The 26,240-nt window shown below is 36.4% G+C and overlaps 1 protein-coding gene across 3 annotated transcripts in view; it reads left to right on the forward strand.

Moving 5' to 3' along the window:
• LOC145993980 (putative multidrug resistance-associated protein lethal(2)03659) overlaps positions 1 to 26,240 on the forward strand; it is a 170,988-nt gene that overhangs the window by 110,882 nt on the left and 33,866 nt on the right. For all 3 annotated transcript variants that reach the window (XM_083130008.1, XM_083130007.1, XM_083130009.1), the window contains exons 6-15: positions 1,363 to 1,585; positions 3,954 to 4,110; positions 9,007 to 9,145; positions 9,600 to 9,710; positions 11,770 to 11,976; positions 15,469 to 15,755; positions 21,388 to 21,571; positions 22,659 to 22,802; positions 25,321 to 25,526; positions 25,830 to 26,119. In XM_083130008.1, the coding sequence (XP_082986134.1) occupies positions 1,363 to 1,585; positions 3,954 to 4,110; positions 9,007 to 9,145; positions 9,600 to 9,710; positions 11,770 to 11,976; positions 15,469 to 15,755; positions 21,388 to 21,571; positions 22,659 to 22,802; positions 25,321 to 25,526; positions 25,830 to 26,119 (1,948 nt within the window). The remainder of the gene's footprint in view (positions 1 to 1,362; positions 1,586 to 3,953; positions 4,111 to 9,006; positions 9,146 to 9,599; positions 9,711 to 11,769; positions 11,977 to 15,468; positions 15,756 to 21,387; positions 21,572 to 22,658; positions 22,803 to 25,320; positions 25,527 to 25,829; positions 26,120 to 26,240) is intronic.

Below are 26,240 nucleotides of genomic sequence, written 5' to 3' on the forward strand. Positions count from 1 at the left end.
GAGATAAAAGTCGGTATATTCAAGGCCAGGGCTGTACAGGAAGTGGTCCAAAATCTCTCACCTGAAGAGATGGAACACCCGCGTGTACTCAGCTGTATGGGGTTGTGCACATTCCATTGGCCTTCGTGAATTGTCTGCACCATCGTCTGACCATACTATCTTTCACGACATCTGGTCTGCACACATCACACGATTGCTGGTGGCTCTGTACCAAATTCTGAGCGTGCAAAAATCTGATTACTACACGTAGGCTACATCGCAGTCGGTGGGAGACTGTATGAGAGCTGCAATATTTAACCTAGAACTTTCCTAAAACGGTTGCATTGCAACTGTACCAGATTACAGCTACATGCCACTTCTTCCTGCCTGCATGTGTGTGTGTCGCTCTCCGACAACTAGTGCTGCGTATAGGGACCATTGGACCTTTTTTCAGGATGCCCCTCGTATATGAACTTTCAGAAGCTTTTATTATTAGTGGTTAGCTAAGTCAGGTACCTCTACAGTGAAATTCTATAAATTGCTTGCGTTAAATTTCTAATACCTACATACCCTTTTCGTCAGCATTAATGGTATAACTGCATGTTGTCAGCTTCACAGTACTTCACTTGGATATACTGTACTGAAGCAGAAATCCCATTGATAATGTAAGGAAATATGACACTTTATTTTGTTCGTTTCAATTGTTTCACTTATATGCAAGAGTTAAGATGTTTGCATTACAGAGAAGAGAGAAGTAGCTTTATGCATTGAAAAATGAGTCCGCACTCATGGTTCTTGCAAGCAGAGGGTTCCAAACCTGAGTGAAAATATCAACATATAATAAAAAAGGTAAAGTGCTCCCCTGTTCTTAGCACCACGCCATGAAGGCGTATAGGGGGTGTGGGGGTAATATCAACATATAATACTGAGAATATATAAGGTGACTGATAAATTACAAATTGTATTTCTTAATCAATCTCTCTTCACTCTTATCTCATTTAGTCGTAACTTTAAAAATAATCAAGTATTTTATTTTAAACTTACTGCGTATGACAACATTCCGTAATCCTTCCCTAGCTTGTGAATTGTAATAATTTTCCAAATTCACTATTTTGCAGTTTGAATTCAAATCATAGAGAATAGAGAAATTAAGTCAATTTCATAGAAGATAATATTGGTAATTAACAAAACCATACGTTGATCTGTATGAGTTTATTATTTCCATTTGCAAAAACATCGATTTAGTTTAGTTTGTAATTGTCAGGGAAAAATGTAAATTTTGTCCTGGAAAACCTGGAAAAGTCAGGGAATTTAATTTCTGCTTGTTTGTAGCCACCCTGATTATTCTCATTCAAAGTGTGACCTGCATCTTTATCTTTCCAGGCTCTTCGGTTGAGCAAAACTGCTCTGGGGCAAACTACTGTTGGTCAGGTGGTAAATTTGCTGTCCAATGATGTGAACAGGTTTGACCAGGCTGTGATAATGCTACATTATTTATGGATAGGACCTCTTCAGACAATTATCATAACTTATTTTATTTGGATGAATGTTGACATTTCAGCTCTAGCTGGTGTGGGATTTGTACTACTCACAATTCCTCTGCAAGGTAAGTGCAAGGTCATATTTTTGGACACAGAATTATTACTTTGGAGATTTATTTATGGTTTATTTACCATGCAACTCACATCTAATGGATTTATTTTGGATATCCATGCTGAAGTTCTGGATGTCTAGAGGCAGGGGCGTGCCGTGATCTTTCGTGATAGGCAAGCAATGGGTGAATTTTTCGTTTCAGTTAATTATAACAATTCCAAATATAATATAAGCCTAGACACATCCCCATTTACAATAATGTGCGTAATGATGTATCGGGCTTGAGTGTGTGATGTGCATACATACCGTAAAATCAAATCTTCGCTGCATGGTTTTTAAAGAAGGAAAACAGCCTTTCGATATAACTTTTAAATTCCAACCATGAAGAAAATTATGATTTACCTTATATTTGAGGGCAACTATAAATTAAATTACGTTCTTCTTAACCCTGAAAATAAGAAACATCCTATTAGCATAAAGTTTTGCGCAGATGTGATTCTGCGAACGTTCATGTCTTTGCACTGCATTATAAAAATTGCTCAAGTCACTCACCGTAGCCTGTATAGTTCCATCAGTGGCGTGCTCAGGATTTTCGAAAGGGAGGGGTTATGTATACTTTTTCGTGGTAGTCAGCCCTCATTTTGTCATATTTTCCTACTTTTGACATTCTTTTTTAGGAATACTTGGCGAAACAACCACATCAACCGCCCCCCCCCCCCACTTGGGCACACCACTGAGTTCCATGGTCCTACATTTGTATTGAATAAAACGCATGGCCAACAAAATAATTTATTAAGATCATTGCTGCCACATAACTAGATAATATTGTTGTACTGAGATATTTTAAACTGCCTAATGAAAACTTTCCCATCTTTCTTAGTTGGTTTAGTTATGAACAATTCAGGGCACGGTCGCTCATGGTTCACACGCTCCAACTTTTCACCTTATGTTCTCGAACTGAATGGTTTTGAAAGAAGGCCGCTAATAATGAAGTCCTTACCTGCAACACTGCAAATCGATGGCTCGTCTGGTATGTCAATCATGGCGGAAATTTTCAATGTAGAATCGGGTACAAAAACACTACACAAAGAACAGAAAAACACAGCACAATATTACAGTAAAAAACAACACGCATCCGCAGCACCCATGCTTCTTCCGTTTCACCCTACCTTCAGTTGCAGTGTTACATACCCTCCATATTTCCGAGTAACTGACTACATGACAGATACGTTCAAGTACCAGCTGTGATTTTATTTCTTATAAATAGCACACGACTGGTGATCACTGGCTAGCTTCATAATGTAATTTGTTAATTACTATAGAGTTTCAAACATGAAAATCGTACTGCGTGAGGTGGTGCTACGGATGCACAGAAAATTCTGGAAGTTAGCAACACTTGTGGCCCGTGTGGACGAATTCTTTCCAACACCCTTGCCAAAGACAGATGCGGTCTTGGTGTTGCTTGGCCTCGGCCTTTTTTCTTCGTGAACGGGGATGGACAGTGACCATGCAAGAACTGCATAAGTCACTCAAAAAGCGGGGAGAAAGGCAAGCAGTCCTCTTCTTCTAATGTGGTCAGTCGTGCTGCATCGCCCAGCATCGTCAAGGGTGCAGCCGGTTTATGTTTCAAGCCAATAGAACAGGAAATAGGGGAAATGAAAATTCTGTAATGTAAATATCTTATAGTAAATAAATTCCATTCTAAGGTATATAAAGGCATTGAAAAACACTGACTTAAGATATCAAAAGTGTTTTAAAAAACAACGCAAGCGGTGCTTGCCCCGCCTTTCCTTACCGCACGCATCTGTCTAGAGGAGATCCAGGAATATCCATAGGATATCCAGGAATGATGTGGATCAATTTTGAATATGCTTTGAGATTGGCAAATAAATCATTAAAGTTTACAATTAAAAATACCATATTAATAGAAGAAATACAAATTATCGGGTTGATTTTACATTTTTGTTGCATTTTTTAGAGTTACATGACAAAACAGAAGTGTAAAATTAAAAATGTAAGTTTACAAATGAATTTGAAGATCTTTTTATTAAACTGACAGAAGATACAACAAAGATAACATATTTCAAAGTTGTTAAAAAGCACAAACAAACATGCTGATGTAGAACTGTAATATGTTTGTTAATTCTTTTAATTTTTTGCTGGGAATTTTTAAGAAGTCCTCTTTTCAGTTCACAAGTTATGGTAATCCTGTAGCTTGTAGAAGTATGAGGCCAAAAATGTAAATATAATTTCTTTAAAATTTCTGCAAGTGTGAGTGACTGGCTTTAAAGCAGACTGGATGAAAGATTTATTTATTTTATCTCTGTCCTGAGTCATTGTTTATGCTTTATTTATTATTATTAAAAGTATTTCAATTTCAGGTGCACTGGGAAGGTTAACTTCAAAATTCAGATTGAAGACTGCCCTTAGAACTGACGAGAGGGTGAGGTTGATGAATGAAATTATTTCCGGGATCCAAGTGATCAAGATGTATACATGGGAGAAGCCATTTTCAAAACTAGTCTCGATTGCTAGAAGGTACGATTTTGTATGTGGTTAGACATGCACAGAGAATATAAATTTGGTAGTAATTTATTATACTTAGTTTTTTTTAGTTGAAATGATCCTTTTCAGTATCAGAGCATCTGTGGCATTGTTATATTTTAGTAATTTAAGGAAAAAGTGGTGGAGGCAGAGGGTGAGGGCTTTCAAATTTAATATATTCCTGAATACTGTTAAAAAAAATATATATATATATATTTGGTGTACATAGGTTTCTTTCTGTCAAGGACCAGCCAAGGACCACCTCCTTTCCTGTTCTCTATCTTGAGAGTGACATTTTTTAACCCTAGAAAGCGAACATGTATGAAAAGTTTTGTTAAAGCTAATGTATCATAAAATTTACGATGGGATTAGAAAAACTACAACAAACAATAAGTTTTTAAAAAAATTGAATTTTAATGAACATTACTTGTTAGAATACACCTTGACAACATTTTGGTTACAAAAAAACTGTTTTAAAGTTCATCAGTGTAGTGCACACGCATTTTCTCTGGTGCTCCCCACAGATCGGCTTGTTGCAGCGGCAGCAGTACAATGACGTCATCCTCCACTCGTTCAAATATTGTAAAATTAGTTCATCACTACATATTTTTCCTGGATCCATTTTTGGTGCTTATAAATAATTTGAACTTTAATTCAATCAAAACAAAACCCTCACTAAGAACTTCACAAACTATACACAATAATGAAAAAAATTAAAAGTTCGCAAAAAGGTTTGCAGCAAAAATCCAAGCGGAGAAGCTAACATGTAGTAAAATGCAGTGGTGTAGCGTTATAGTATGCCCGTACGCCCGGCGTTCCCAGATTTAAAATTTCAAAAATGCTTAAATGCTGTGATTATAAAGTAAAACGTGACTAATTTCATATATGTTTGACCTTCATGGCATTATAATGGCTATTTTTCGCGATCCGCTTGGAACGCTCCACTCTCAACACTCGTTCTAGCATCTCTTTTCAATCAATGCCTTTCCCAGCCGGACACCGAGCAGGTTCGGCGTACAGGACTCCTATATTCCTTGCTGCCTTTATGGAGGGAAAGCTTCCATTTCTACAGCACGCGCATAAATAGGCTCTCTTACGCCGGCGTACGAGAGGTCTACCGTGATTGGTTCATGTGACCCTTCCTGCCTTCTGAAGCAGACAACAGCGGCAGAATTCTTACCCGGTTCTTCGCTCTTCGCGCTCATGCAACTCGTGCTGTGTGATGCTACAATACGCAATATTGACTGACGTAACTTTACCAATCTCAAATATACTGCTTCTTAATGGCCACTGCATTGTATAATTTATCGCACGAACAGCGATGTGTATTAGAAACTAAAAGATCAACACAGTTTTTGTCAAATAAGTTGGTGAAGTCCTCGTGATAGAAATTCAGCCTGTTGCTGCTCTACCACTTAACCCGCAAAACTATTATTTTTTTTATTGTATTTTTTCGTTATTATCTAACTACTTGATATTGTGTGAATGGAAATGTTTAGCATTCATTTGAAAACTCTTAACATCGAATGGTCTCTGGAGAAAATTATTTTAAAATGTTTATCAGCATTCTCAAGATGTAATAAACAGTGGTCTGAATTACTAATCGGCACTGTTACGTCAGTAGAGTGTACGATATTTGGATCATCCACTCTACTTTTCACAGTGCGCCAAGACAACAGAGGTCCCTGGTTCGAATCCCAGCATTAGCACGGGTGTTCTTTGTCAGTGTCCCTTCATCAATATCATCACTCATATTCATATTCGCAATTAACCAAAAGTGGTAAGAAAAGCGAAGTAAAATAAACCAAATCAATGAGTAGTTGGTTCGCCCACAACAATGACGTCTACTGTTGTGCAGAGGCGCTTGTGATTCAGGTAGGTTTTTAATGACTTGCGTCATGCAGGAAGATATAAAAATAGGTATAGAACACCAGAGTTCAAAACATCTGTGCCATAGTGAGGCATCTAATTTTCTAGCTAAAACATGCAATGATGATGTTTTATTGAAAACCCAGCTTACTTCAGGCAAATAATACCTGTGGCGACTAATACCATAAGTAAATTATTAAGCAAGAAAGGGCCGACTCTTCCTTCGGACTTGGCGTTCCCACCCGAAATGTCCATGCTACGCCACTGGTAAAATGTACGAGCGTGTTCTGAAAACGAAGCTGAAAACAATATGGGTGGCCGGTTGACAACTGAGTCTGCCATAAACTGACGCAAAAGGCAACATGAGGGGAACTGAGTGGACGAATCCATTGCCCACTGGCTAAGGGGTGTTCAGTAAAATATGGTCATCTTGGATCGTAGGTTTTACGATACATCAAATTTCTATAGTTAAAGGAACAGTTGCCTGATGTGTCTTCAAATGGAAAAGAATTACGCTTACCCTCATCTGTTGATTATCCACCTGTTGCCTCAATCCACCACACCTCAGTACTTAAACACTGGTGGAGGGCCAACGTATTGTCCCATGAGTGCAAGCATACCACCTGACCTGAACAATCCCACTTTGGCAGGTGTATAGAGGGGCCCAAAGGAAGAAATACGTGTTTTTTTATTTCAGCTAAAAAACTCTTTTAGGGGCATCCCCCTCCCCCCCTCAAATGTCAAGATGAGTACAAATTGAAGTGGGGATCTGACCCCGAAACCACGTAAATATGGCATAGGAAGAACACGCACGTATAATTGGAACACACACAGCACAGAGCTGTGATTGCCAGTGATATGCACTTCATATCTCAAGTGTCCCACTTGTGTATCTGCCAGTACTATTAGCACAGAACTTCAACTGCCATCGTTCTTGACGATAGCACTTGCATTTTGTACCCACAATCCTACAGTTCTGTGCTGTGTGTGTGTTCCAATTATACGTGCGTGTTCTTCCTATGCCATATTTACATGGTTTAGGGGTCAGATCCCCACTTCAATTTGTCCTCATCTTGACATTTGAGGGGGAGGGGGGTTGCCCCTAAAAGAGTTTTTTAGCTGAAACAAAAGAACACGTATTTCTTCCTTTGGGCTCCTCTATACACCTGCCAAGTTTCATGGAAATCGGAGGGGGACACTTAGATAACCTCCCTTGTTAGTAACTTCCCCAATCCTGACCTTCAGTTTCCATTCTTAACCTCCCCCCCTTCCCCATATATCTTCCATATTACCCTAATGCACCACTCTTACAGTGGCAGGCCTGGTTACAAGACCATGTTATTCCATACCATATCTTCATGCTTTACCTGACAACCAGGTCTAATGCTGACTCTGATGTATAATGACTCTTAATGGGAGGGGTGCCCACAGCACGGGGGGATTCATGATGTGCCTGCATCATGGGAATTTTTTTGGGGGGAGGACAAAACTTTATAGTTTAGCTACCAATTCAATATATCTTCACACAAAAATACGGGGGTGGGTTGTTTGATTGACTCATTGAATTGTAGTTATGGTTATTAGTTTTTCTTCCTACCAGTGGGTGATCACTGCAATTGGTTTGAAATGAAACACCACCTCTTATGCCTTTAGAATCTGCTTGAAATGCTGTTCGCATTAATGCAAAGTTAGTCAAGCAGACAAAACTATTAAGAATAGGGTTGATTCAGTACACTAACAATGGCAGTGAGCCTGAGCAGTTTTGTATGTTTTATTTTAACACACATGAAAGTGAGCTGTGCTTTTTATTTTTTTTTAGTATTTTAATTTCAAGTGCAATGAAAGGATTCAAATTTCATGCACCTTTCAATTGTTGGCATCTTGGCCAGTGGTAAACTGCTCGGTGTTTCTTTGTGGTAGTTCAGAGTCTGCTTGAAAATTCTTACTTCAGTTTTAGTGTTGGATGATTTCAAGCACGATTTGTTTCGCTTGTGTGTTTTCCTCTGCTATGACTGACTACCAGCTTTCGTTATCTAAAACTTACGTATTTTAAAAATTTATTTTTTTTAAAAAAAAAGAAACCAATTTATCGACATTCAAACAAAAATCAATTACTGCATGTTTATTCAAACTATATTTGTGTGTGGGGGGGGGGGGATTATGATGAACAATTCTTTTGGGGGGATTTTGATGAACGATTTTGTAGGGGATGGACACCCCTGCATGAGGATGTAACCATCTGCCATTAAGGATAAAAATACATTCCTGTCTGTTGAGTGTTTCCTCTTTTCACATTCTTATAATACTAGCCCTCCTTCCTTGCATTCACTGTGTGTGTGTTTGTGTGTGTGCACATGTGTGTCAGTGTTTGCATGCACTTACAAATCCATCAACTTATCTCTATTTCCATGCTTCTACACTTTCCTCCAGTCTATCCTAAGCACAGACCATAAATCGATCAACAAGCCAACTAGCAGATGACCCACATTTTAATAGCATACATGCATATTTTGTTTTTGATGAAAACACTAAATTGAACTAACATATTGTAATGTTAATTTTTCATGTTTTTGAAAGGTGTGAAGTGCATTTTGCTGCCATGTTTTGTCACAAAATGATGCAAAATGAACTTCAAAATGTGAACTGAACCCCAAAATGTGAAATACACTCTTAAATACAAAATTTAAGGTTTTCTTTACCAATGCAATACTTTCAAAAGTCTGAATTATCCTGTGAGTTAAATTTATTAATTCTGCTGTAAACATTTGGACTGCTTTACAGAGGATTAAACTTAATACCCTGATAACTATATGAATGTCCTATTATAAGTGAAATGTTAATTTTATGTAATAAATATATTTTTTAAATCAATTTCAGGTTTATATTCAATATTTTAACACTATAATGCCATTTTATATACTGATCTTGATCCTGTATTATGCCCAGTTTTTGAACCAAAATCTTAATATTTTATTCACCATAAGTATGTAGCTTGTAAAATTTACTCAATTTTCTTTGCAGATTGGAAATAAGAGTTCTGAGGAGGAATTCCTACATCCGCAGTATTTATCTCTCTTTCATAATGTTCACTTCTCGAGTAGCAGTTTGCCTGACTGTGGTCACTTACATTCTCATTGGAAATGTTATTAATGCAGAAAAGGTACAGTTGAATCTACACTTTTACAGTAATAACAAAATAGATAATTTTGAAAAATTTTCAAATATGAAGTTTATTTGAATTAAAATTTGCACACCTAAGAGTTATTTCTTGTTAAAGTAATTCTTACAAATTTGAAAATACATAGTTGTAAAGTCATTTGAGCTTATGATAGCTTTGAAAGCAAACCTGAAACATTGCCACATAAAATATTATGCTTTTGTTTTTGTATTAAAATAAAAGATTAGTGACAGTAATGAACAGTGTCAAGAAGAATTGCATTTATAACGGTTCTAAAAACTTGAAGTACCACAATTTTCAACTATCTGAATGATATTGGTATGTGAAGGAAATGAAGCAGTATAGCTCACTGGTATCAGCCCTATTTCTTTCATACATTATTTTTAAAATTTCAGGTATTATTAAATATCGTAATAAATTTTTTTACCTATTTCAGATATTTACTATCACTTCATTCTACAATGTTCTCAGACAATCAATGACAATATTCTTTCCTCAAGCCATTTCTCAGGTGGCTGAAGTTTTAATATCTATTAAACGTTTACAGGTAAATGATTTTATACTTAAAAACTCAGGTATACTCATTGTTAGGGTGGTCTTTTCTTATGTATAAATGTTATAGTTAATTTATATTATTTCATGTCAATGATATTTGCATAATTTAAATTGATAGAAAGCAGTGTCTCGACTGAGAATTCCTTGAATTGCAGGAATTTTTGGTGCTGGGATGTAAACTTGGATTTTGTGTAAATTTTTTTCACAAACTTGAAACTCACTCTAGAAAGAATGAAACATACAGTGTCTATTCATCATAGTTGTTTCATGCTTCTCTAAAATCAATAGATAATATTGTACAGTGGGATCCATGAGTATTACCGTGCAAATTGTCCATGACTATTTTCATTATTTTTTTCTCTTACATCCTTTGTGTTTTTAAGCGATGAATTTTTATGTATGCTGGTGAAGAAGTTGTCAACAGCTTGTTTTGAGTTTTCTTTTAATTCTTGAAGCTGTTAGTGGGTCAAATAAAGTGCACGAACATGGTGATGGACAATTTGCAAGGTAGTACTCATGGATCCCACTGTACTAGTGGAATTGAAAAATGAGACTAAACCAAGGTCAGATTAGTAGCTCAGTTGCTAGAGCAATGGCATGATATGACAGAGTTCTGGTGGAATCTGTATTTTTCACGTAAATTCTACATACTTATTATCGCCATGTTAAATCATTATAGGCTGGTGTGGAAAGTTATTTAAAGTGCTCAGAAAACTGGAAATGTCAGGGAAATTGGTTTTGAAAAATGATTACAAACCCTGATGATATTACTCCTTCTCTCTCCAGTTGTGAGTTTGAAGTGAGCGAGTTTTAAAGGACATATTTTCTTGTTAAAGCCCTGCCCTTAGTTTTGTTTGGCTTGTCCCTGTATTAAGTGACAGGTTCAAATAGCCAATGCAATAACTTGCCTTTGTTTGAACAAATGAATCAAGTAGTAGACTCCAGTGCAGAAAGTCAGAACACACAGTAGTGATGGGACTTGATACACCGACCCAATAAAAATTAACTTGGCAGTGCCAACCCTTCAAAACAATGTTGCTCTATGACATTTACTTTAGTTAAATATTCCGAACAACTTTAAATTGATAGCATCAAGAAATTGTATTAGTAGAAACCAGTTCAGCACCAGCATTTGTTTTGGTTCAAAGTGATATCAGCTCAACCCCAGTTAATTTTGAAGGTTCAGTAACCTTAAGTGGACAACTTCCGATCTCACATTAAAGTTTCCAGTGGTACCAACTTTTGAAAAACATTGAATGGGCTGAACTCTGAGATTTGTTTTATAATTTAATGCAAAAATAGATGTCATAAGTAGGCTGAGGATTTGCCATAAAATGCCTTTTTCCTTGGCTAGAAAATGTAGGCTTTTACATTTTAAAAACCATTTCGGTCAGTTTCAGTCCATTTCTGAGAGGAATACATGAATTTTATAGTGGCTGCATTTTTCTATTTTAGTCATAAGTGCCTATTTGAAACATAACTGCTTTTTGAGTGCCTAATCTTGGAAGTTGATGAAGAATCTGTCGAAGTTCATCAATTTTACTGCCTGTTTTGTATTTTCGGTGCTCCTTTGCCTGCCTATTTGGAGAGTTTTTAGCACCTATTTTTTATCCTCATCCTAAATATAAGCCCTTATTCTCCTCAATTTTCCTAATAACAATGTGTCCGCAGACAGGGTAAATGATATAGGACACTGAAAAGTATTGTATTGGGGATGTAACAAACTGATACAAAATATTTTGATAACATTCAGTAATTAAGTTGTGAGGATTCTTAAAATATGTAATGATGAAACCTTTTGTTTTCTTAAGTGCAGGGACTTTATTTCTAAAATAAAATATAAGAATGCAAATTATTGGATGGACTCGAGCCTCACAGGCTCATGTAAGTTGGCATTGCTCGGAGTTTCTAAGTTAGAGTCCCAGCCTGAGTGCCCTCTCATCAATTTAATTTAATCATCACTCATTCTCATCCTTGCGACTAGCCAAAAGTAGCAGAAATTAAATCTAACAAAAATACAAATACAAATATATTTTTCAACTTTATTGCAGACTTTTCTCTTGTATGAAGAAAACAACAAAGCTCTTCCTCTTGAGAAACACAGCATGAACCATGCCAAAGGAAAGTTAGGGATTACAATTAGAAACGCAACTGCAAAATGGGACAATTCTTCAAACGAGAACACCTTGAGTGGCATAAACATAGAGGTTGTTCCTGGAAGACTGGTTGCCATTATAGGTCCTGTTGGAAGTGGAAAGGTAAGTGTTGGCCACATATCTCAGGTGTGTGTATGATTTGTTAAGTACCAATGGTTAAGTCCAAATCATTCATTGGGAATCGCAAAACATTAAATACATACCAGGAACTGAGTCTTCTGATGGCATAGTGGTTGCATTGTAATCCAGCAGTCCAGGTAAGATTCCCAGTGGAGGCACAGGCACAGCGATTTGGATCCCACCTTAAACTGTAGGTCCAGTCTCAATTGTAGATTATCTGAGTTGTATCAATGATTGGGTGCCAAAACTTGGGAACAAGGACAGTTTATTTTCTCTTCGAGACGAGGCTTAGCATTAAGAGACCATAATGCGGGAGCAAAAGATGGCAAGAAGTGGAGGACAACTGCTCCTGCCCCCCCCCCCCCTCCCAATGCTCCCACAATTGCCACCACTGTCTGAACATAAAGGCTTTTTGGCGTACAGGGAACAAGAGGTGAAACTAGAGAGGTAGGTGGTAGCCAAAATATTTTTTTTTAGTGGGAGGTGCATATCCTCCTCCTAAAGATCGAAAATGGGTGCAAAGGAAAGTCTTTGTCCCAGGTAACAAGGAGTCTAGTTTTGACTTTTAGCATGTGCTGTGAAAAATCATGCTTACATTTTATGTTTGCTGCCATTAGTTGTAGTTTTCATGTTAATGTTGGAATCAAAGCTTTCCTGGCAACATAATTTGAATAGGTGTTCTCAGGTAATCAGCCAGTCTAGGTGGGAGTTTGTGTCCAGTGTTTCAAGAATTGACATAACTCTTATCTTCAGGGAAATGCTTAGAGAACTGACAGAGCAAGAACTGATGATAGCTCTCATCTTCAGGTCAAGAAGTGAAGGAGCTATCACCTTCAGCAAAATATTTCGAGAAGTGACATCTTGAAGATGATAGCTATGCCAAATTAACTGTTAAAAAGTAACTCGGTTACTGGTACTTGAAAAGTTAGTTACTTTCTGCTGAAAATTTTCTTGCAAACAAATTTCATACAATCAATGGTCATTAATTGTAATAAAATAAATATATGAAGGCTAACTTGTGTTTCATTTATGTTTCTGGTACAAAATATAAGTCTTAATATATTTATATTATTACAACAAATAGAAAATAACAGAACTAGAAGTCAGCTTTGTTCAAATGATCATTCATTTTTATTCTGTCTATATGTGCAATGTGCACTGCAACTTTGTTTGTGAACTATAAAATCTCCCTTTCCCTTATCAAACCATGAGTGCATTCTAGCTCAACTACCACCTTTCATATGAATGCAGCAACTCACCCAAAATCCTAATGTTTTGTATGTAATTAGAAGTGATAAATAGCAATAAAGCATGGATGTTCTAAATTAGCATGCAAGGAAGCCTACCTTCCTTGCCTTAGGTGATTCAATGGAAATCATTTCACTTTAGCATCCAGAGAAGACACATAGTTGGAAATAGAGTTGCCAAACTTAGTTTCTCTCCCACATTCAACATTTTCTAGTTAGGAATTAAAGTATCATAAAATCATTGTAAGAGAAAAAGGTATAAAGGTAAAGTTCCATGTGCATATAACACCATGCCATGAAGGCACATTTGGGGGATGTGGGGATAGGGCTCCACACATTCTTGATATTGGCCGTTTTGGAGGTGATACTGATAATTTATATAATACATCAATGTTAATTAGCGATAGTAACCTAAAGTTCAGGTTGACAACAATTAAAAATGCCAACGTGGAATTTTTTACATCGCCAAAAACACGTAGCATGGTTCCCCCACTCCTAGCATAAGCAGCCAATAGGAAAACTATATTTTATTGAAAACGAGGGAGAAATACTTTGCTATCATATTACAATATTAAACTATATAGAAATAACTAAACTGTTTTTATCAAATAAATCATATTTGCCCTTGCACATAAAAATGATTAAATAAAGATTTAGTTTATAACGAAGACAAATTACTTCAATCTTGTACATTGTTGAACAAAAATCGATATTAAGAAGAAATGTATTTAACTTGTGCTTAAACAACAAAATTTGCATGAAAGATAGTAATAATCCTAGACCACTCGTAACTCCAGGGTATGGAGATCCGAATTGGCAACACACCGCTCCTTGCTCCGGCTGGTCAGTTGGGAGCACCAGTTCTCACCCAGGGTTCCAGGCTCTACACATTCTTGATATTTGCCATTTTGGAGGTGATGTGATCTGTAGCATGCTCCGGCTGCCTTTACCTCCCAGTGTTGTCCCCAGGTACGAACTGATTTGGGGCTAGGAGAGCTATGGAGCTGATTTATGTGGGGAAAAGGCCGGAAAAATTCCAACCTTAGATCATCAACCTAGAGGATCGAACCTGGGTCTCCCACATGGTAGACAGATGCCTACTGACAAGTAACTGTTGATAATGTTGTTCTATTGGAAAAAAGTTATTCTGTTATAGCTATTTAGCCATAAAAGTAACTAGTTACAGTTGCAGTTTGTCAAAAAAGTAACTTGCTCGTAACTGTGTTACAAGTAAGTAGTTACTTCCAAACACTGGTCAGTTGTTAGAACACTGGGCACAAACTTGATCTAACCCAGATAATCACCTGAGAATACCTGTTTGATATCAATGCTGTTGAACTTATAACTTTGTCCTTTTGTTAATACTATTAAGCCTTGTTTCCCTGTTAATAAAACATTAAAATGCTGACCAAGGGAAATTTTTATAGTATCGTATCGTACCCAAGGCGTTGGGTAAAAGTGACAAGTCTGCTATTATCCTTAACATAGCAGGAAGCACAGAAAGGAATGCTTAATAAGAAATTACTCAAATGTTAGGTCATTGACTGGGGAGACTGCTGTGGAATGGAGAGAGGTCAGTTGGCGGTGAACGGGTTTGTGATGGGATCGGGGATGAAGGGTGCAAGGGTGTGAGGAGAGTGAATTCTGACAGGGAATCAGACATGTGACTGTGACAATTGAAGTGATTGAGAGGACGATCTGTGGAAATAACTTTCATCCAGACTGGAGGCAAGTAAGATCCTTTTCCTCGGTTCAGTCATGGAGAGTATCAAACCCATTTATGGTACTTGTCAATTCTTGACATTCTTCTACAGTGCGACCTTTTGCACATCATACTTAGGCTAAGCGAGTGATAACCATCTGGAAAATGAATTATGAATATCTACACCACCCAAGAGAAGATTCAGGGTCTCTGGTTTGATCCTGACGCATCAATAAGTTTGCATTACAGTATAAAAAATATACATAAAAACGTAACGTTTCCACCCTTTAACAGGGTCTTCTTCAGATGAATATTCGCAATAAATTCTCAATAGAATAATGAATTTATTGCGATTATTCGTCTGAAGAAGACCCTGTTAGAGGGTGGAAACGTTAGTTTTATGTATATATTTATACTATAAAAGTTTGCCTTGGTCAGCATTCTAATGTTTTGTTTGTCCTTTTATGTTTTCATTATTTAATGCTTTTGCTAACAACTTTTAAAATTATGAATCTTGTTTCGCAGACGAGCTTACTTCATGCTGTACTTGGTGAGCTTCCCCTCTCCGGCGGTTCAATTGAGGTCAACGGCAGACTCTCCTATGCATCGCAAGAACCGTGGCTCTTTGCAGCTTCCGTGCAGCAGAACATTTTGTTTGGTGAACCCTACGATAGAGAGAAATACAATGAAGTGGTGAAAGTATGTGCATTAAAGAAGGACTTCAAGCAATTGCCATACAGAGATCTGACGATAGTTGGAGAGCGAGGAGTGTCTCTGAGTGGAGGCCAAAGAGCCAGAGTTAACTTGGCTAGGTGGAATATATTTTAATAACTATCTGATAAATTTTGAATTACTTGAATCACAAGTGTAGCCAATACATGTGGGGTATTCCATTGTCACAGGTGGGATGCCCATACTACATTTTTGACATTTAAGTAACTATTCTACTGATAGTTAAGCAACATTTTTCTTAGTGTTTCTGTCCAATGAATTACACTGGTCTACATATGATTTTTTTTCTGCTGACTTAGATATTTTAACTGATTCTATATAATTTGAGGTCGCTGATTCCAAATATGTAGTCAGAAAAAGTGTATCACGTCACAATTTTTCACAAATCACATTTGAAAATTTTCACAATATTATAATACTGGGCTAAACTCCAACAATTTTCCATATAGATATCTGCACATAATGAAATTGTAGGACTATACATAGGTAGCATAGCTGATAACAGGTATTAAGTTGCATTGTTTCACAAGTCACATTTCAAAATTTTCAGAAAATTATATCCGGTTACATTCCTACAGCACTTGCAAAGAGAATGCAACGTAGTCAGATGTCCATGCAGAGTATCACATCACGTTGTTTAGCAGACATACGTTTCTATTTTCTCAATAGGGAGTTCTTAATGGACAAAAAGTTTAGGCAATTCCGACAAATTGATCAATTTGTTTCACGAGCACATACAGTCAGCACCTGATGTCTGTACTTATGCTAAACTTAAGATACATCACAGAATAGCACAACATGCATACCTACTTAGGCAAAAATTTTCGTTTCTTTGATTTTCTGGAGTAGGTGGCCTCAGGAACGTCACGCTGCAAGCACCAGAAATAGTCGGCCATCATGTTTTCATTCCATCTCCCCTGATATCAGTGCTCCATGTTCTTTTATGTCTTGGTGGAAGCGTTCGCCCTGTTTTTCACTTACGGCACCAAGATTGGACGGAAATACATCTAAGTGGCTGTGTAGGAAGTGAAGCTTGACACTCATATTTACTCCTAACTTTTGAAACGTCACCAACAAATTTTCAATTAGAACCTCGTAGTTGTGCACCCTGAAGTTTCCAAGAAAGTTTGTATTGACATCAGAAAAGACACACCAAGCATCTTTCTCTGTGCGGTTCATTGTTTGTAAGAATTCTTCATCTTTCATTAGCATCCTTATCTGAGGATCATCAAAAATACCTGCTTTTACTTTCTCGTGCGTCAATGCAGGAAATTTTGAGCAAATGTATTCAAAGCAAGCCCCATTCTTATCCAGAGCTTTTACATACTGCTTCATTAATCCCAACTTAATGTGCAGTGGAGGAAGTAACACTTTCTTATGATCAACAAGCGGCTTGTTCTGCATGTTTTTCACCCCAACTTCAAAGCTTTTCTTGGCAGGCCACAGTCTTCATACCAAATGTTCGTTCCTTGCTCGACTGTCCCATAAACACAAAAAGCATGGATATTTCGTGAAACCTGCTTGTTGACCAAGTATCATTGAAATGACCTTGAGATCTCCGCACACAAGCCAACTGTCATTTGCATACTTTATCTTTCGAAGCAGTTCTTTCATTGTTTCGTAGCTTTCCTTCAAATGTAGGGAGTGGCCAACAGGAATGGATGCTAACTTATTGCCATTATGCAGCAACAAACACTTCAAACTCCTCTTCGAGCTATCAGTAAAAAGCCTCCATTCTTCTGCATTATGCGTACATCCCATAGCTTCATTTAGTCCCTTCACATCTGTACAATAGACAAGTTATTCGTCCCTTTGAACATCTCTCTCTGTTCCTATACATGAAGGTTGTTCCAGACGCTAACATATTTCTTTCCTTTAGTCTACACAGGTCCTGCATACTTTATGAAGTGCCCAGCATTTATCTTGGTCACCAAATTTAATTCCGAAATATGCACTATATGCTTTCCTTACAAAGTCAGTAATATTTGTCCTTTGTTTTGGGGTTAACAATGTTCGAAAAACTGATTGAAATAATATTCATTATAATACTCCATGTGCTCTTTACAGACTACGTTGTTTCATTGCTCTAAATATACATCCCTAATATTAGATAATTTTCTATTTTTCTCCGAAACCTGACATGATAGAAAAAAACAGATTTTGGTTTTGGATTTACCACCCTCGAATTACTAAAGAACAACCATCAGCCTCCAGTCAGCAAAATGGACGTAGACCAGTGTTATGAAAGTAAACACTATTGATTAAACATAACTACCCTTAAAATACTTTCCCAGATTTATAGCTATAAGTGAACAATTTTGTATCATGGGTGGGACAGAAAAAACACTGCCTCTTTACTTAATAAGAAATTTAGTTTAACATCTGTGAGTATTCAAATTATGAAAAATAAATTATTTAAGACAAATAGAGAAGGTAATTGACCTTTGAATATTCAAGTGGAGTTGAAAGGGAAATGCAACAAAGATGATTTTTTTTTTTTGGTGTCGTGTGTGGGACACAATACAAATCAAAAAGTTAAAATAAACTAACAATATGTAAAATACCTTCTACCTTCTAACTTAATTATGTATAATATTTAATTTTTTATCCAAAATATAAGTTTAGATTTTTGACTCTCAAGATAGAATAAAGTTACACCATTCCATACAATTTCAAAAATTGAGATACTTAATTTTAACAATTTAATTGTTTTTAATAACATTTTCAGGATCAAATGCACTTGAAATTGTACAGTTAATACATTTAATTTCTGCAACTTTCTATGTGAAATTTGAAATATCTCAGGGTGTAAGGGGTGACACTTTCTGAAAACACCAACATGTCAACCTCACTTCCACACAGTTTACCGGGACTGCATTTTGCAGGCTAACAAGGCTCTGGCATCTAGATACATGACAAGTATAATCCTCTATGGAACTTGTGCTGCCCACATGTGTTTGTGATTGTACCTTCATCTTTTACATCTTATCACCACCTTTTTCAACTTTTCAATTTGCCAGAAGTGGCAGAAATGTGAAGTAAATTAAATCTATTCATTCATCGTTCATCTCTCCCAACTTTCCCCCCCTCCCCATCTCCTATTTTTACAGGACCTCTCACAATTTTTTTCAGAAAGATCAAATGTATGGGCATTTAGCATTAAATTTACCCTACCCTCCTAAAAATGAGCTCATATCTCTTCTCCAGATGGAAGATTCTCAATAATCCCTTTCATCTAATGAATTTTGAAGTATTAAAATGAAGCTAGAAGCTCAAATTTTATGTTTTTCAGGGAACCAAAGTAAAAACTTTAAAATGTGGGAAAATATAAAATGAGGGAACATTTATTTTCGATCTATTGGAACCATCAAGATTGAATATATAAAGCAGGAAAATGTAAAATCTGTGAATGTATAATTGGGGTTACATCATATATAATAGATAATGGGCATTAAAAGTGGTATATATTTGAGTTTAATTTATACAAGTATGGAAATTTTTCTTTGTGGAGGTGAGAGGATACACTCAAAACCAATATTCATTGCAATGCATATGAACAAACCCCCCCCTCCACACACACATGCATACATATGTTTCAATCAATTAACTAATGATAAAACGCACACAATAATCACACACTCTGACTCATTCACCCTCCCTCAACACACTCACTCAGTAGCTTTCAAAGAAGTTATTAGAATGTTCCCTCCACTACAAAATTTTCAAATACCACACTGGTTTTAGCTGCAGTGAAGCTATTTTTAATTTGTATCATTTTCCAAGCCTGCATATAGTTCAGAAATAGCATAGAAACAATTAATTTGAATTATTAACTAATCATAGGAAAATTAAAAAGCAAGAAGCATTTATGGTATTAGCATTGTCTAAGAAATATTTTTTGTTAGTTTTGTACATAATTCCCAGTTCATATGCATAGGAAACAATCACAAAATGACATAATTATACAAGGGGTGTTCAAGTTAAACCAGGACTTTTAATTTTTCAGAATACGAACCCATTTGGAAGCATATAAAGGACATTTATTTCTTGATGTAACCCCTCAGATTATAAGGGAGGATTGTAGTAATTCGCTGCCATGTTCCTGTAGTTCACAAATTGCGCAGTGAATAGTATGTGGGCATGCATTGCCTTGCAGCAACAGAACACCTTTAGTAATCAAACCAGGCCATTTTGTGATTGTGTTCGGACTTCTTACAGAAAGATGTACATATTCTATGATTTGGCAACATGTTGTCCATCGATTTTCAAGAATCATGAATTCCTCTCACTGAATATTCACAAGAAAGATTGCCCAAGCCACCTCAGCTAGGATTATATTGCCCTAATGTATGGCCATCTTTGAACTGCTTGCACCATTCAAATGTTTTGCTGTGGCTAAGAGTCCCATTACCATACTGTGCTTGAGATCTTCTGTGAATTTTACTCAGTTTTATGCCTTCATTCATAAGAAAATTGGATCACCTCATGCCTGCCACCTTGTGATGTTAGAGCTTGATGCAGTAACAGTAGATACTTGTCTCTTACAAGTAAAGGATGGTGATGACTGGCTTAAACAGTGAACTTCTTTCCAACATTAGTCACACAATAGAGGATCTCAATAAGTGGTTCTCAACAAACAAAATAAAACTGAACGTCAATAAAACTATAGCAGTAAATTTTCATCACACAAGGAGCCAAACAATTTTTTTCAGCTTATTTCAATCCTTGTTAACGTACGTAATTATATTTTGGGGTAATGCACACAAGAGTAGGCAAAACTTTATCTTACAAAAGAAAGTTATACGAATCATGATGGGGCAAGACCAAATGAACCATGTAAGAAGCTGTTCAGGGATCTAGGTTTTCTGCCACTCCCATGCTTGTACATTTTTAACCTGCTCTACTATGTAAAATCAAACTTCTACGATTTGTTTAGGTGCCACAATGACATACACAATTACAACACAAGAAATAAAACTAACTTACTGTACCTGTACACAATACAGTTTGTATGAAAAAGGATGTAAGTACTGAGGGACTCTCTTGTATAACAACCTTCCAAACCACATAAAAAAACACTGCTTTTACTCAATTGATGAATATCTAAGCCTGCAATAATATATATATGTATGTGTGTATGTATGTATTTTTTCTTCACAACTTTTGCTAATTCAGATCTTATTAAAAATAAAATAGGTATCATAAAACATACTATACTGATATTGAGGCATCTCGATGTGTATCAGATTCTCCAAACATGGTACAATTACTGGTATAAGGTAACATTTTTATTGCAGTATTTCATTACATTATGTTGTACTCAATCATATTTTATTATATTCCACAGTATTGTATTGGCATCATATTATAATTTCACTATATTTCACTGTAACCATAAATTGTATTTCATTGTTTTATTATACTGCATTGTTTTTGATATTGCAAACAAACTGACATGTCCGATATCACTGCATGATATGCAAATATATTCATGGATAAAATTAATCTTATCTTATACATCTGGGTGCATTATGTTATTCTGTAATATCGGAAGTCCCAGTTTGGCTTGAATGACCCTTGTATCACTTTTAACCTTACCACCCAATTCCAGCTCACTCATGAGGTATGCTTTCCAATTAAAAGATAATAATTAATTTGGCTTATCTCTTCGATAAATATAATTATAGAGCATAATATTGTTTTCAATTACAGAGCAGTCTACCATGATGCAGATGTATACATTTTAGATGACCCATTGTCTGCTGTGGACACACACGTAGGGAAGCAGCTGTTTGAGGAGTGCGTTACTTCATATCTGAAGAACAAGACTGTTATCCTGGTCACCCACCAGTTACAGTACCTCAAGGAGGTAGACCAAATAGTCATTCTTGACAATGTAAGTACATAGGAGGTGAAAATGAAAATCTGTAAATTTATAATGGGGCAGATTAATCCATATTATATCAGTACACACACACACACATATTTTGTTAAGAATAAAAGATCAATTTTTCATGACAAGAACTTGCTATGCTTTAGGCTAAAAATTAGTAGTGGAACTCTGCTTTTATGTTCTGACATCATACAGTTAATCATCTTGGTTTAAATAGAAAAAAATTAAAATTTTCCCGCATTTTAAATTTTAACACCTTGGTTCCCTGAAAAACATAAAACCGAATTTCAATGTGTGTGTATAGAAAAATACTAAATTTCTGTGTACATATAAAAAATTACCGAACTTACAATGTGTGTGTGTGTATGTGTGTGTGTGTGTGTATATATATATAAAAATTACATTTCATTAAACAAAATCTCAAATTTTAGTTGAAAGCTCTGTACAAATAGAAGTTTCTATTTCAATGAAGTATCCATGCTTTATAACCCGATAAAATAAATTCTTATTCCTTAATTTTTATCTTGGTGCTTAGCAAATACAAATTGATAATTTTTAACAGAAATTTCATACTAATAATTCTCTGAATGTTAGTAACAATGGCTCTACATTAGCATGTAATTAGCATTAGGCAGTGGATAATGTTCAATTAGCAATCCACTCCCACTTGTATGTTCTTAGATTCATTTATATAGTTACTTGATTTGATTTGTTATTTAGCGTCATGTTTCTGCCACTTATTGTTAATCATGACAATGAGAATGATTGATGATATGATGAAATTGATGAAGGGATACTCACAAAGAGCACTCATGTCCAGGCCAGGATTCAAACCCAGAACTTCTGGCATCAAAACATGCTGTGTTAACCATTCCATAATGGAGGTTGGGTTATGTAGTTGTCTTGATGTTCATTCCAAAGAAGATTTCTTTTGTCACAAATTTTACCATAAAATTAATAAAATTTCTGGAATATTGCATAATTAGAAGGTAACAATCTAAAAATGTCAGTGTGACAAATAAAAACTAAATTTAATGTTTACAAGTTGAGTTCACATTTGACATGTAATTGAGAAATTTCTTCCTTGAAGGGGTGTATTGCAGCTCAAGGAACGTACAAGGAGCTAATACAAAGTGGCTTGGATTTTGCTGAACTGTTGGCCAATGGAGGGGAGGAATCTACAGAGACTGAAAATACTAAAGCTACAGCTGCTACAAGACAACTTTCTGTACAGGTATATATATCCCATAGTAGATTGGTAGATACAGATGCATTAGTTGCTTTGTGAGAAAAGATCAAATAGTTTGTTATTCAAAAATTGAAATTTTCTGGTTACATAAAGATAAAGTTCCCTGTATATATAGCACCGTACCATGAAGGCACATTTAGGGGATGTGTGGTAGGGCCCCACACATTCTCGATCTCAGCCATTTTGGAGGTGACGTGATCAGCACCACGCCCAGGCTGCCTTTACCCCCCACCCCAGGTGATTTGAGACTGGGTGAGCTCCAGAGCCACTTTATGTGGAGACAAGGCCGGAAAAATTCCAACCTTAGATCACCCACCCGGGAACTGAACCTGGGTCTTCCACGTGGCAGTCAGACACCCTACCAACTAGACCACCGAGACTTTAGTCTAGTTACATACCAAATAAAAATAAAAAAATGTTTCTTAGTTTTTTGCAATTGCATGTGCATAAATACTATTGCCAGTGCTTCAGTATGGGCCACTACCAATGATATCAGTATTGGCAGGGGCGTGCGGTGCTAAATCAGGCAGGAGAAACAGGTGACCTGCACTTGCTCCTCTCATACCTGTCGTAATATATGTAATACAGTAGACCAAGCAAAATTCAACCCTCATTGAAATGAACCAAATAAATATTCGATACACGTGTTACAAATTGTCAGAAGTGACATACATGAAGCACGTTAAAATTATGACAATACCAATGTTAAAGCAAATATGATATAATGTAAAGAAAACATTAAAAACAAAATTGTTGATGCGCAACAAAGAAATAATAATAAAAGCAATTTGAGTGATCAGAGAAAAAAATGTTTTGTCAAAACCTGTTTCATCTCTCTATTGTAGATTAAGTTGACATTTTTTTTGTAGATTTGAGCATTCTTGTAATTCAAATGTCCTCAATGCAATGATGTTAATCAGATGGCTTAGTTTTTTTTTCATGATGTCCGCTAGATTTGTAGAAATTGTGACAAAACCCGAACTGTTCCAAACTCCCTTCTCGGGAACAAACAAGGACGACAATAATTTGCCACTGGAAGAGTATCCAGTTAATCATTTTACAGAGTTGTAGTAACTTCTTTGAAAATGTCTTGTGTACTATTTCATTTTAGTTTTTAATTCGGTTAGGATAGGTGTTGGTTTGCTGTCTTTGCTGTAAAGTTCAATGAACTATATAAGCTTTCGTCTTCAGCCAGTCGATCATACATTTGCAACCCTACGCTCACAATATTAACTTTCTTGTCCTGCTGCTGCATCCGTCTTGGGGCTGGTGGAACAGGTGGACGTGAGCTGTTCCCTTGGAAGCTATATCGCAGCATTTAGCCAAGGCATTTAGTAATTTATTAGACTGCAGAACATTTTTCCAGTTCATTACGAATGGCAGACGCAATTTTGCAATGATATTAGGAAACTATAGACTTACTACATTCAAAACTATCACTATGATGCAATTAAACTTTAGCACATAGCAAAAATTCGAAGGAAAATGAATTCGCCATGTCTCGTAGGGAACAGCTAGAGAGTTCAGCCTTCGTGGTGGGAGATGGCAGCAGGAGGATCATTTACCTTCGTGCGTGTTCGGAAATACTTGGCATCAGGCAGCAGAGGGTAGGTGAAGAAGTAAACAAACGTCTAGTCACGGTGAAAGTTTTTCTTTGGCGTGTTGATTTCGGAAGAAAGAAGTGTTCTTATTATGTTATTATAGATAATTTAAATAGCTAAAAAGGGCGATAAGTAGAAGGGAACTGCCTGTACCCTCTGTTCCATGAGTATTGGACAGCATCACATAGAAATTTCAATGACATCAATGGTGCCTAGTTTTTTCCAGTGTAGAGATGTAAATTACCATACTGTTTTTCACACACACAGGGGTTCATACAGGTAAACCAGGACGGGCTCAGTAGTTTTTGTCACTGAAATTTCTTTGTAGTACATCTCCTGGGTGTGTGTCAATCAGTAAGACTTCCCTGATGGCATAGTAGTAATTTCATGGCCTTGTAATCAAAGGATCCCAGGTTCGATAATAGGTGGAGGCACATTGAACAGTATTTTGGATCACACTATAAATTGCAGGTCCAGTCTGAATTAGCCTTTCTGTGCATAAAGTGGACTTACAGCAAACTCAACCAACCAAAGACTATGGTAATTTACAATTTACATCTAGGCACCATTGCATCAAGTGTTTCAAAGACCACAAATCCCTTTGCAGTATTACTGATGGAGACATTTCTACACAGGTAAAATGGAAACAGAAAGAACAGGGAAAACCAGGGCTGCCCTGGTACCTCAGTTTATAGAGCAATGGCCTGTTACGCCCGAGATTTGGATTTGAGTCTTGGGGGAGACTCTATTTTACGCTGAAATATCGACATAGGACATCTGTGTATGAGAACAGTAAGGTTATGAACCATTGAAATTTTATCAAAATTATTGAACGATTAATCTTTATGCATACGATTTTCTGAGATTATACATCATTATGATGACTCTCATGACATTTTCAGAGCCAGGGAAAAACTCAGCAAGAGGAGGATGACCTGGAGAAGCCGGTGGAAATAGAGGAAACCCGATCACAAGGCTCTGTTGGTCTGGAGGTTTACAAAGGATATTTCAGAGCTGGTGGCAACTGCTGTGTCACATTCACTTTGTTCCTCCTCTTTGTCTTAGCACAGTTGGCATGCAGCGGAACGGACTATTGGATGTCCTTCTGGTATGTATCTAAGAACTCATATTTTTTTTAAATAAAGTAAGTACCGTATTGGCTGGTATAAAAGATGGGCAATGTTATTTTGTATAAGACGTATGGTTTTTCAATCAATTTTGGATTATATTCACCATTTTAACACCAAAATGTCACTTTATGTACCAGTTTTGATCCCAAAATGTACCGAAATCTTGATATTTTATTCACCACAAATATGTGACAGTATTACTGACACTTGTATGCATGACTCTGTAAGTTATTCTGTTACATTGGAACAAAAACTAGAATATTACTGACTTCTCTTTCTAGGACAAATCAAGAGCAGATACGAACAACTTGCGTACCCAATGAAGAAATGGCATCAAGATCAATCACAATTACATGCCATCAATATAATTCCACTGACACTGAGATAATATATGATAGAGATTTTTCTATGTTCCTGTATGTAGGGCTTGTAGCATTCACTACGATTATCGCTTTGGTAAGGTCATTGTTTTTCTTCATTGTCTGCATGAGGGCATCAATGGGACTCCATGACAACATGTTCTACAGTATTACAAGAGCACGGATGAGGTTCTTTGATACAAATCCATCAGGTATGCACTAATATTGTAAAAGAATAAAGAGGGCTTCAGAGTGCAATTGGCATAACTCCATTCAAGACATTTTTGAGAGAAACACACATTTAGATAACTTAGTACTACGTTTAGCTGTTGG

Source organism: Lepisma saccharinum, chromosome 10 (assembly GCF_977018435.1).
Source record: "Lepisma saccharinum chromosome 10, izLepSacc3.1, whole genome shotgun sequence".
Taxonomy (NCBI): domain Eukaryota; kingdom Metazoa; phylum Arthropoda; class Insecta; order Zygentoma; family Lepismatidae; genus Lepisma; species Lepisma saccharinum.